Raw genomic sequence first — 13,883 nt, 5'->3', positions numbered from 1 at the left:
CGCGTGCACGTGCACACACACACACACACACACACACACACACACACACACACACACACACACACACGCACACACACACGCGCACGCACACACAAATACCCTTCTCCTACGCCAACTCCCACCTCCTATATAAACCTCACGGTTTAGAATGCATCATAATCCTCTTCTTTTTCTTGAACATATAAAAGAGATATCCTTCTCTCTGTAACCGGCTCCGACGTCTGACTGCCACAAGCACATCTAAACACACACACACACACACACACACACACACACACACACACACACACACACACACACACACACACACACACACACACACACACACACACACACACACACACACACACACACACACACACACACACACACACACACACACACACACACACACACACACACACACACACACAAAGACAGCCACCAGCTCATCAACATGCAGTTATTCCCTTTGGCGCTGGATGGCATGCTGTTAATTGGCTGCCAAGCAGCGTGTGTGGTGATGACTGTTTGTGTGTGTGTGTGTGTGTGTGTGTGTGTGTGTGTGTGTGTGTGTGTGTGTGTGTGTGTGTGTGTGTGTGTGTGTGTGTGTCTGACTATGCAGAGATGGGGGTTGCTTAGAAATTCCCCTCACGTCTCAGAGCCTCGATTAAGACGTTGCTCCAGTTTCAACTAGGCAGATGTGTGCATGCATGTGTGTATCTGTGTGTGTGTGTGTGTGTGTGTGTGTGTGTGTGTGTGTGTGTGTGTGTGGGGGGGGGGACATAAAATTGGTACAAAAATGTCCCTTTCCCTTGCTGCAGCTGAGGTATTGTTTCTTAATTGACTGTGTGAAAGAATCCATTGTATGCGTTTATGATATGTCTCTTGTTCAATGGATGTGAAAAATGAAGCACGCTCATTGACTGTCTCGCAATTCATAATGAATTCATCGTTTTTTTCGACTGAAGGTGGACGTAATAGTTCTGTGAACTGCGATCCTGACTCCCCCGTTAATAATTCCAAGGCCTGGGCCGCCGGTGTGGTGTTCCGGGTTCGAATCCTCAATCCTGATCCCGACGACCATTGCGTGCGTGCGTGCGTGCGTGCGTGCGTGCGTGCGTGCGTGCGTGCGTGCGTGCGCACGTCAAGTGTGTGGTGTAATAATTTGAAGGTTATATTTTCTGAACTCTCAGTTTATGTCCTAATGAAGCCAATAGAGACCATCAGACATTTCTAGGTCATGAACACATGCACAGACGCACACACGCACACACACACACAACTATGTAGGCCTACACATAGACACGCAAATGCAAGAAACTGATTTCACCCCAGACCGTTTGTTATGCAATCATTATGGGTCTTCAGAGGCAGATGAGGCCAGGAGCAAGTGAGAGAGAGAGTCCAGGAGCAAGTGAGAGAGAGAGGCCAGGAGCAAGTGAGAGAGAGAGAGATAGATAGAGAGGAGCAAGTGAGAGAGAGAGAGATAGATAGAGAGGGATTTTGTTTTTGTTGTCCCGTTCATTATTCATGCTTAGGCCATGCCTAATGATTATTTATCAAGTTGACATCCAGGGATGTCAGTGCATAGCAAACAGATGCAATCAGCATGTCCCTTGATTGCACAGACCCACAGACATGAGAGAGGGACCTATAGGCTAATTTGTGTTTTCTATGGACAAAGCTTTCATCTAAGGATCACTCAACAGCATATTAAATGTTATAGGCTACTCCAAAACATGGTGGTAATCAACTATTGATATGATGAAGCTCCGCACTGCACTGAACCTTGTATTGATATGATGAAGCTACGCACTGCACTGAACCTTGTATTGATATGATGAAGCTACGCACTGCACTGAACCTTGTATTGATATGATGAAGCTATGCACTGCACTGGACCTTGTATTGATATGATGAAGCTATGCACTGCACTGAATCTTGTATTGATATGATGAAGCTACGCACTGCACTGAACCTTGTATTGATATGATGAAGCTACGCACTGCACTGAACCTTGTATTGATATGATGAAGCTACGCACTGCACTGAACCTTGTATTGATATGATGAAGCTACGCACTGCACTGAACCTTGTATTGATATGATGAAGCTACGCACTGCACTGAACCTTGTATTGATATGATGAAGCTACGCACTGCACTGAACCTTGTATTGATATGATGAAGCTACGCACTGCACTGAACCTTGATATGATGAAGCTACGCACTGCACTGAACCTTGTATTGATATGATGAAGCTACGCACTGCACTGAACCTTGTATTGATATGATGAAGCTACGCACTGCACTGAACCTTGTATTGATATGATGAAGCTACGCACTGCACTGAACCTTGATATGATGAAGCTACGCACTGCACTGAACCTTGTATTGATATGATGAAGCTACGCACTGCACTGAACCTTGTATTGATATGATGAAGCTACGCACTGCACTGAACCTTGTATTGATATGATGAAGCTACGCACTGCACTGGACCTTGTATTTGGCTTTGTAAATTATATATTATACTGTATATTTCATAGGGGGGGGGGGGGGGGGTTCTTCTGAGTGGGCTTGAATTTCAGAGTCCAGAATAAAACGAATAAGTATAATGACAAATTAATACATGAATCCATTTGTGTGATACAATATATATATCTCCCTGTCCCCGGTTCTATTCCTCCATCTCTCCAACAGTCATGTCATTCTCTCTCCTCTGTCTCTTGCTCCTTTCTCTGTTTCTCTCCTCCTCTAAGTGCACGTGTGTGTGTGTGTGTGTGTGTGTGTGTGTGTGTGTGTGTGTGTGTGTGTGTGTGTGTGTGTGTGCGTGTGTGTGCACACGCGTTTGTGTCTATCGATAGAGATGAGAGTAGGCTGGTTTCTATTACCTATTTAATTAACCTCCATCAAACAAACATGATAGCACCCCGACAGCACTTAGACCTAAAACCCTCGCCCCCACCCATGCTCTCTCTCTCTCTCTCTCTCTCTCTCTCTCTCTCTCGCTCTCTCGCTCTCTCTCGCGCACACGTGTGCACGCACGCACGCACACACACAGCTTCTAGCCCTGGTATAAGTGAGGATTTATACTCCCTCATCAGCTGTCAGCAACCTTTCATCTTTTAATGGTTCTATTTAACCTAATCCCCCCCACCCACCCCACACACACACACACACACACACACACACACACACACACACACACACACACACACACACACACACACACACACACACACACACACACACACACACACACACACACACACACACACACACACGCGTACGTAATTAGGACCACATTCGTACTGTATATCCGTGCACACACTTCTAAAACTGTGCACCCACCCACCCATTGTAGCTTAACATCAGTCCCAAACCAAATCCATAAACCCTCACTAATCAAGCCTCAGCCTTGAGGAGAAGTGGCCTGCCATGGATTCAGCCCACACTGTTGGGCAATCCCTACAGGACTGTGGACCATTGTGCCTAACTTGTACATTGCGGCACAAGCTTGTAGATGGAGTCGACTATTGTCATGCTGTAGCATCCGATCGTATGAATCAGGCTAGACATTTCCTTGTTGTTGACAGTAAGGTTAATCTGTTATAATTGTAAATCTGAAGTTTATTTTCTTGTTGGACGTTTGTGCCAAATGTTATGAAATTCCCTGAAGGCGTTGTAGGTTATATGTACGTTACATACAGACATTATACACTGTTAAGACGGACGGACGGACAAACCAAATATATTTATGTATCCGGGCATGCATGGCTGTCCACTGGCGGAGACATAAAAGTATAAAACATGATGTGTGACATTTTCTTTGGCCTATAGTGGCAGTGCCAGTGTGGATTAGCCATGGTTCAGGGTAGCCCCGATACGTAGGGACTGAGGGGATGTATCAGGGCTAGTGTGGATAAACTGACTGACTGACTCTCTTCAAAATCTCCTCCTATAATAAGACGTAATAAAACTGGCACAGTAGACAAACAAACAGGGTTCAATGACATGATGGAACTGATGGAACTGACATGATGGAACTAGTGATTGTGCTTTCATCTTCAGCACGCAATGTTTTAACGGTGGCATTTTGAGCCGCTACAGGCTACATGCTACATACTACATTGACATTAATAACGTGTCCCTTTGCTTTGTTCTCCTTATTGTGGCGTCTGTGTATCTGTATGACAATGATTTACCGCGAGGAACGCCAGTGACCCGATGACAAGGACACAACATTAACATTGGAGCGAGGACAATGGTCCTCGCAGCTGTACATAATTCAAGCAGGATGGAGGGAGGGAGGGAGGGAGGAGGGGGAGAAAATAGAGGAGTGGGGGAGGGGACGGAGGCAAGGAGACACTAAAGGAAGAGAGAAGAGGGGAGGAGGAATGGGGCTAGAGATGGAGAGACGTTATGGGGAGGAAATGTAAAGCCTGATTTATACTTCTGTCACATCGGACGGTGTGTGTGCCGTGCCCAAACTAGACGATCTACAAGCTCACAATTCATTGCGGTCATGGTCACACACACACACCCTGGACACCCACGCACGATACGCACATACACACACACGCACGCACATGCGTTATAAATGGATAAATGAATACTGGGGATTTTACTGTGTACACCCAGACAGGTTAACAGCCCACGCTGAGGTCAGCATGGGTGCACAGTAAAATCTTCAGTGTAAAAAATGTACCTGGGCCCTTTATACCTGTTCTATTCCACTCAATAGTCCGAGAGTGTAAAAACGGACCTATCATTTAACCACTTAAATCCTATATTCTTTATTGACTATGGGGTCACCCAGGGATCTATACTTGGTCACGTCCTTTGGCTTTTATCCCTCTACGCCAAAATCGCTTTGCTAACTATAGATGATCTACAAGCGCACAACGCGGTGCATTGTGAGCAAGTACATTCGACATTTTCATTACATTTAAATGAACGCAGAGGACACAGTATTGCATAAAGCAGTGGGTCTCCAGGTGGGGTCCAGGCCAGGGTCCTTGAGGGGGTCCCCGGCAGTTCAAGACCCACAGGAACGTGCCCAGGGTGCCGGCCGCCGCCCGCGTCCGAAACGTTAGAGAAATGACGAAGTTACCATGGGTCCCCAGGGGGTCCCCGGAACATCCAGACCCCCAGGAACGCGCCCAGGGGGCCGGTCCGGTTCCGGCGAGCCGCCCCGCGTCCCGTGAGGGGCTCCCCAGGGGGTCCCTCTACTGTACTGTCACTGTACTGTACTGTCACACCCGAAATCATCATATATACAGTTAATATGTGTGTGTGTTAGGCTGCGCAGCAGTGACACTTGGTTGTGAAATCCAACCAAACGCAATTTTCGTGGTTGCACCACTTAAAAATCTTGAACAAATGTGAAACATTAGGAATATTTTCTAAACATTTTAACACAAATCTTGTATGGGGCTCCCTGTTCCATCTTTTCGGACGTGTGTCCGCAGCTAAAAATAGGCCTAGTAGCCTACCATATTAATGTGGGGGTCCTTGACATGAAAGCATCTGAAAACTAGGAATGAAGTATTTATTTTCTATTCCTATTTCAACTTTTCTTTACTTTTGTTAAAATATGTGTTCAGCCTTTCTTTTGGTGTCAACGAGGTGGTAAAATATGCACGTCTTGGACTTTTCACCTCTCTGATTTTTATTCCTTGTATAAATCAAAGGAAAACTGAGCCTTTTATGGTTGAGGCTCATCCATGTTTGATGCTCAGCCAGGAGGGAGACCTAGATAATAGAAGCTATCAGAGACACACACAGCACTCTGTGTGTGTGTGTGTGTGTGTGTGTGTGTGTGTGTGTGTGTGTGTGTGTGTGTGTGTGTGTGTGTGTGTGTGTGTGTGTGTGTGTGTGTGTGTGTTGTGCGTTTCCGCTTTCAGATCCAGTTTCATTCCCAGCACATTAATGGACTTGAATGTATTACGACGGATACAGTGACGGCTCTGACACTGAGCTAAATGGGTTCACAGACGCACGCACACACGCACACGCACATGCACACACACACACACACACACACACACACACACACACTAGACGAAGTGTGCCGTGCATGGATGCAAGCATCGGCTCTAAATGGTAAACAGTCTGCAATTCTTTTTCCAATGTGCACTATATATTCACACGTTAACACACCAGCGTTGGAGAAAGCCTGCATGCCTGGCACCAAGCTGCTCATCGGAAGTGGCCACGGGTTCAGTGCCTTGCTCCTACGCACAGCCAGGAGGAGCCGGTGATCGAACCCGGAACCTTCCGTTTCTCTCTACCTCCTGACTAATAATCTCACAGAGCCAGACGATTGGATATCTCCAGCTATGTGTAAGTGTGTCTACACAGTATGTGAGGCTACCTCCTGAGCAGGGTTGCCAAGTCCGCTTATTTTCCGCAACTCTTGGACTCGTGCACATGCACAAAAGTTTGTATGTTCACAGTCACACACACAATGCATATATCACATATACCGTACATGCACAAGAAGACAGCATGCGTGCATACAGTATGAACACGCACGCACGCACGCGCACACGCACACGCACGCACACACACACACACACACACACACACACACACACACACACACACACACACACACACACACACACACACACACACACACACACACTTCAACCCTAGTCTTCTAGAGACTATAAACAAACTGGACCTGAGCTGAGCTGGCTCTGTAGAGTCTGTACTTGGGGCCGCCTTTTTCTGTGTTCACCAAATCTCTATGCTAAAAAAAACAGCCGATCCACAAGCTCCGTAGATCTGTTCCTTTGGGCCAGTGTTACCACCCAGGCCAGGGTTATATGGATGCTGGAGTTCAAGGGAAATGCCACTACTAAGGTTATTATCTCCAAGAGTTCACGTGCAGCACTGCTAAGTTATTCATCACTGTCTACTGCGGCAAAGTCATCATCCTCCAGTTTAATCTTTATAGACACTTCCATCAGATCCTTAGCTGTGTGTTCTGCTATAGCTGGTTCCCTTGGTACTTCCATCAGATCCTTAGCTGTGTGTTCTGCTATAGCTGGTTCCCTTGGTACTTCCATCAGATCCTTAGCTGTGTGTGTGTGTGTGTGTGTGTGTGTTCTGCTATAGCTGGTTCCCTCGGTGGGACACAATCGATAGCTTGTCATTTGAGAAACACGACTCGGTAATGACTTATTATTGCAGTAGTAGGCAGAGTGCAAATGTAGAAATAGGAGACACATTTGGAGACACACACGTGTGCACAAGCGGTGCTTCCCACTGAGGCACACACACACTCACACAAACACGCACGCACGCACGCACGCACGCACGCACGCACGCACGCACGCACGCACGCACGCACAGACACACAGACACACAGACACGCTCACACACACACACACACACAGGTTTTAATTGAAACGCCTGATCCTGGTGATGTATTGTAGCCATTAGGATGTCATTGTACTAGGGCACATGGAACAGACAGATGGGGGATTAATACACACACAATTTAAAAGCATTGTCCCTGTAAAATAATTTGATTCGATTCGATTGTAAGCAAGCAAAAGAAAGACGCACACAAACACGCACACGCACGCTCACACACGCACGTGCACACACACACACACACACACACACACACACACACACACACACACACACACACACACAGAGCTAGACACATGTGCCGTATCCATGGATGCAGGCATGGCATGGTGATGATTAAAATGAACGTATAGCAGGCAGACACTTAGGAGAACAATTCCCTCCCAGCTCTCGGTGGGAAATGTCAAAATAATTATCAGACTAGACAGCTCAGTGGGCAACTAGAAACTCTTCATTGCCGAGCAAGGTCGACAGAGTGGGCTACTAGCTCAGCGGGCTACCAGCACCTCTTCATTACGGAGCCATGTTGACAGACAGGGCTACCAAAACTCAGTGGGCTACCAGCACCTCTTCATTACCGAGCCATGTTGACAGACAGAGCTACCAAAACTCAGTGGGCTACCAGCACCTCTTCATTACCGAACCATGTTGACAGACAGGGCTACCAAAACTCAGTGGGCTACCAGAACCTCTTCATTACTAAACCATGTTGACAGACAGTGCTACCAAAACTCAGTGGGCTACCAGAACCTCTTCATTACCGAGCCATGTTGACAGACAGTGCTACCAAAACTCAGTGGGCTACCAGAATCTCTTCATTACTGAACCATGTTGACAGACAGGGGCCAGGGCCAGTGCCGAATCAACCCCTCCGAGGGCCCTGGCGCTACACCAAATCAAAAGGCCCCATCTTTGCGCTCGTGCATGCAGGGATTCGCATTTTTTGCGTTTTTGTGCGTCCACTGCCGCCCAGCGAATGAACGCGTGTGCGCTCAGCGCACCTCCAGCATTATAGCCGCTGCCCCCGTACAGTTATATGGCTGCTCCCCGACGCTGGATCAGCTATTTTTGAGTCTCCACTCTCCTCCCACTGAGTAGTTAAGAAACTGATGTTATTAAAGGTGCGCTTCTTCTTGAATCGAACCGTCTCACATTCTAGGCCGTTGTATACGTACAGCAGCTGCCATAGATTCCAAAGGTTTGTGCCGGTTCTGTAATATCTCAGAACAAATCAGATCTACGTGTGGATTTCACAGGTCCAAATTAGTGTTTGCGTCGAATCGTAACTCAGAATGAATATAACAGATTCATTAGGATTCAGGTTCACCGTTTAAAAAAAATGTCTGAACCAATTAGATCTCGATCTGAACAATTTTCACCGGTCCATTACGGTTCAGGTCTGTCCTATTGGAGACACAAATTAAGAGCTTTAGATGCTAAATTGTGTGTGTGTGTGTGTGTGTGTGTGTTCAGATAATCATAATGAGAGCCATGTTTGTTATTAATACATTATGGCTCTGTATCCTACAGTACTTTAACTGCATCTCACCTTGACTGACCTTCCGCAATTGCTCACATGCACAGACACACACACACACACACACGCATGCAAACACACACACACACACACGCACAAAGCACAGACAAGCTAACGTCCCTGCTGACAACAGCAATTTACTTGGCCCCACACTTTCCCTGGACCCGCCCGCTCAACTCACCCCCCCCCCCCCCCCCCCCCACACACACACACACACACACACACACACACACACAGAGCTATTACACCAAAGCGACTACTCACTGGGGACATTTCAGCTCCATTGATTGAATGCCTGGAGTAGAGGACCTTGGAAAAACATCTGGCCGAGTGACAAATACATGTGTGTGTGTGAAACAGACAGGTAGATAGATCAGACAGATAGATAATAAGACACGCACGCACGCACGCACGCACGCACACACACACGCACACACACACACACACACACACACACACACACACAGAGAGAGAGAGAGAGAGAGACGGATAAAGAGATGGATGGTTAGAATAATCAAAAGAGAGATCATTTGACAAACAACAGTCATGTGTGTATGCTGAGTTATCAGTGCAGTAGCCTTACTGCACAAAGACCTGCCACGTGCCGAGTGTGTTTGTGTGTTGTTGGAATAATTGTGCGTGTTTGCATGTGTTTGTGAGATTGAAACAAACAGACACCATGTATCCAGTATGTGTGCCGTGTGTGTGCGTGTGCGTGTGTGCGTGTGTGTTTACCAGCCAGCCACTTGACATAGGGGTCTTCTCATGGCAGGACTCAGATCAGTGGCTGAATGGATAAGTCTATTTACTGGAGGCTTATTCTCAATCCAGGTCAGACCTCCTGCCGAAGCGGTGGCTATTACATGGAGGGGGGTGGCTATTACATGGAGGGGAATGGCTTTTATCTGCGTGGAGCACATTGAGGCTCGACTCTGGATGGAAAGAAATGGTATTTATGATTTATACAATTGTGACGCTGTTGTCGCGGGAGGACTAAGGAATGAAAAGGATTTTAGAATATGAAGGGAGAAAATTGAAATGAAACTAGGAAATCAGACACAAACACTTACAGAGTGTGAAGGGGAAAGATAACATGTTTTACCAATTGTACAGTACATTTCCCTTTGTCTAAGAATTCAATATATTAATACAATTCAAACATAATAGAGCTCAACAGTGAGTGCCTGGAAATCAAAATCCTGTGTTCTGTATATGGAGAATTTGTATTATTAGCCATAATGTCGTAACAATCCAAGGTACAACAGAACTGCCAAATTGACCATATGCCCATATGAAATGACATCATATACTTAATATACATAAACCATGTAACCATGTGACGTCATAAACCATGACGTCACATTCCTTCACAGTAGACTATATATAGTTGAGGGGCGACCAACATACCATCTGAGAACATCAGTGATTTACTTGTCACATCACTTTGAACCTAGAATTTCCTCAGAGAGTCTCTCAGAATCAGAAAGTAAAGTTTGTTGCTTTTGAGGATCACCTGTTCCGTGGTTTTATTTGGAGAAAAGAGAGACATCTAACGTGTCACCATGGTTCTAGCCGACTTGGGGAGGAAGATCACCTTGGCGCTGAGGTCCCTCAGTAACGCCACCATCATCAACGACGATGTGATAAACTCCATGTTGAAGGAGATTTGTGCAGCCCTGTTGGAGGCCGATGTCAACATCAAACTCGTCAAACAGCTACGAGAGAATGTCAAGTCTGCCATTGTCCTGGAAGAGATGGCTTCTGGCATGAACAAGAGGAGGATGATCCAATGTGCCCTGTTCAAAGAACTGGTCAAGCTGATCGATCCAGGCACGAGCGCTTGGAATCCAACCAAAGGGAAGCACAACGTCATCATGATGGTAGGTCTGCAGGGCAGTGGGAAAACTACCACCTGTTCTAAGATGGCGTATTTCTACCAGAGAAAAGGCTGGAAGACCTGCTTGATCTGTGCCGACACCTACAGAGCTGGTGCCTTTGATCAGTTGAAACAGAATGCTACAAAAGCCAGAATTCCTTTCTATGGAAGTTACACCGAGATGGATCCAGTGGTCATTGCAGCAGAGGGAGTAGAGAGGTTCAAATCGGAGAACTTTGAGATCATCATTGTTGACACCAGTGGACGACACAAACAAGAGGAATCTCTGTTTGAAGAGATGCTGCAAGTTTCCAACACTGTGCAGCCAGACAACATAGTGTATGTGATGGACGCATCTATTGGCCAGGCATGTGAGTCTCAGGCTAAAGCTTTTAAAGACAAAGTGGATGTGGCCTCAGTCATCGTTACTAAACTGGACGGACACGCTAAAGGAGGTGGGGCCCTCAGTGCTGTTGCTGCCACTAAGAGCCCAATCATCTTCATTGGAACAGGAGAACACATAGACGACTTTGAGCCTTTTAAAACGCAACCCTTCATCAGTAAACTGCTAGGAATGGGAGACATCGAAGGACTGTTTGACAGGTTCAACGAGCTGAAACTGGACGACAACAACGAAGAACTCATGAACAAACTGATGCATGGTCAGTTCACCATCCGAGACATGTACGAAATGCTTCAAAACATCATGAAGATGGGACCGTTTGGACAGATTATACGAATGATTCCAAGTTTTGGCATCGACATCCTGAGCAAAGGAACTGAACAGGAGATGACGACGAAATTCAAGAAGTTCATGACCATCATGGACAGTATGAACGACCAAGAGTTGGACGACAAGGATGGCGCTAAGCTCCTCAGCAAACAACCCACCAGGATCCACAGGGTTGCTCGGGGGGCCGGGGTCTCAAACACTGACGTCCAGGAGATGCTGCTCCAGTACACAAAGTTCTCCCAACTGGCAAAGAAGATGGGAGGCAACAGAGCGTTTTTTAAAAGTGGAGACATGACTAAGATGACCAGCCAGATGGCCAAGATGATGAGTCCCAAAATCCTGAATAGCATGGGCGGCATGGCTGGCATGAGTGGTCGTATCCAGTCCATGATGAGGGCTGCTGGGAACACGAAAGGCTTAATGCCGTTCAACATGTGAGCACAACACCCAGCAAGACACGTGAGGAGGGAAAAGGAATCCCAATTTGTTCTCATCTCAGTCCGTTTTGTGAACTTGGTATTTTCAAAGAAAGGAGAAAACAAACTTGAGATTCAGGTTTCAGAGGAGAGCCAATAAAACCAGTAATGTAGAACTGATATTTAAGATGATGAACTCGGTAAGAAGTATTGAATGAGTATGTTGTGCGTAATAAAAAGTGAAATACATTTGCACGTGCCTGACATTCCTCCTCTGCCTTGACAGAAACAGGGAGGCCTAGATGGCTTTCCGCCCGTGAAGATGGGTAATTTTGTTTGTTGTAGTTCCCAGTCAAGCAAGAGGCACCGTGGAGGATTCAAACCCTATCCTCTACAGTGGTGGGCAGGAACTTTACCACTGCGGCACCCGGACTCCCTGCAAAGAACAAATACAACGTTTGGACGTAAAGAAGTGTCATTGTTGGGACATTGTAGTGGACAAACCACGCCTCTGGGCCTCATGTTGAAGAGTAGACAGGCCCTCTAGACACCTATTGCTTTCCTCTCCTATCTATGTCATTCCCTACATTTGCTGATGCTTGTTTTAATTTAACATGAAAACACTCTTTTTTTTGTTGCTCAGTTTCCAATCTTGTAGATTAAAGAAAGAAATAAAATCAATGGCTGCATCATTGAAAGGCTTCATTGGAAGACCAATGATGTTTGCGACTGATGTTTCTGATGCATCCTACACGACAGCCTGCTTCCCAGAATGCATTTTCACAGTGGCAGCAGAGCACTTATTACTATTTGTATAAAAGCCTTGCATATTTAGCACATTGACTATGGTTCATAGCTTTGCTTGCTATTATGTTTGTGGAGAAACAGTGGTCAAAGTTCAAGTTCACCAAACTATAACTGTCATGATCATCATCATCGACTCAGGAGGTAGAGCAGGTCGTCCAATGATCCATGGGTCGGCGGTTCGAATCCCGGCTCCTCCTGTCTACATGTCGAAGTGTCCTTGGGCAAGACACTGAACCCCAAATTGCTCCCGATGTGCTGGTTGGTACCTTGCATGGCTTCCGCCGCAATCGGTGTATGAATGTGTGTGTGAATGGGTGAATGTAATGCACAATCTATGTAAAGCGCCTTGGATAAAGGCGCTATATAAATTCACCATTTACCATTTACCATCATCCTTATTCCCTCCTATATGATCCAGTTTGTAAAATTCTGAGTATTGAGACAATGATGGTCGTTTAATTTTAATGTTCATATCTTGTCACTTTAACCATGGATTCATAATATGGGATACTTGCAATAATACACAATGTTTATGCTGCTGTGAAGTATACAGTTAATATAGCCTTAATACTGTAGCAGCCCCCAACATGTTGCACTCAGATTGCTCTCAAAGGACCACAATGGATCTAAGCTCTCATAAGCTCTAAAAATCACACTCTTGTGAAGCGAGGGGCACTCTTATCATCATCATAAATCATCATATTTGCGGTACACACAGACACACAACGCTGTGCATAGGAGGGGCTAGTGCCCCTCAAAAATATAAATCAATCAATCAATTAATCAAAACCAGGTCTGTTAATGACATTTGTCCCATCTGGATCTCTGACTTAATTTGCCCATGTCTGTGATGTCAATTACCTGTCCTATGACATCTTTGACATTTATGTGCAAATTAGGGGTTTCATATTATTGAGGGGCACTAGCCCCTCCAATGCATGGCTTTTGAAGATGTCATATGGCAGCCAAGTCTATATGGTTGTTTAGAGCACTTATGACGTACATCGTACGTCATAAGTCTATAGACTTTAATGTTTGTTATGGGCAGTAATTACATTTAAGTGATCAGCCACATGACAATTAAGTTGTCATGTGGCTGATATATTATTTACAGTAAAAGTTTACTTTTGTAGAAGTTATACATT

General features: G+C 45.8%; 1 protein-coding gene across 1 annotated transcript; it reads left to right on the top strand.

Moving 5' to 3' along the window:
- Positions 1-10,468: 10,468 nt before the first annotated feature.
- On the top strand, positions 10,469-11,953 carry LOC306939332 (signal recognition particle subunit SRP54-like; the record flags this gene model as incomplete). Its single annotated transcript, XM_079523920.1, has 1 exon — positions 10,469-11,953. The coding sequence occupies one exon, from the start codon at positions 10,469-10,471 to the stop codon at positions 11,951-11,953; it is 1,485 nt and encodes a 494-aa protein (XP_079380046.1).
- Between the last annotated feature and the right edge of the window lie 1,930 nt (positions 11,954-13,883).

The sequence above is a fragment of the Electrona antarctica genome (genome assembly GCF_951216825.1).
Source record: "Electrona antarctica genome assembly, chromosome: 16".
Taxonomy (NCBI): domain Eukaryota; kingdom Metazoa; phylum Chordata; class Actinopteri; order Myctophiformes; family Myctophidae; genus Electrona; species Electrona antarctica.
The sequence above is the reverse complement of the archived record's forward strand: the minus strand, read 5'-3'. Positions and strand labels throughout refer to the sequence as shown.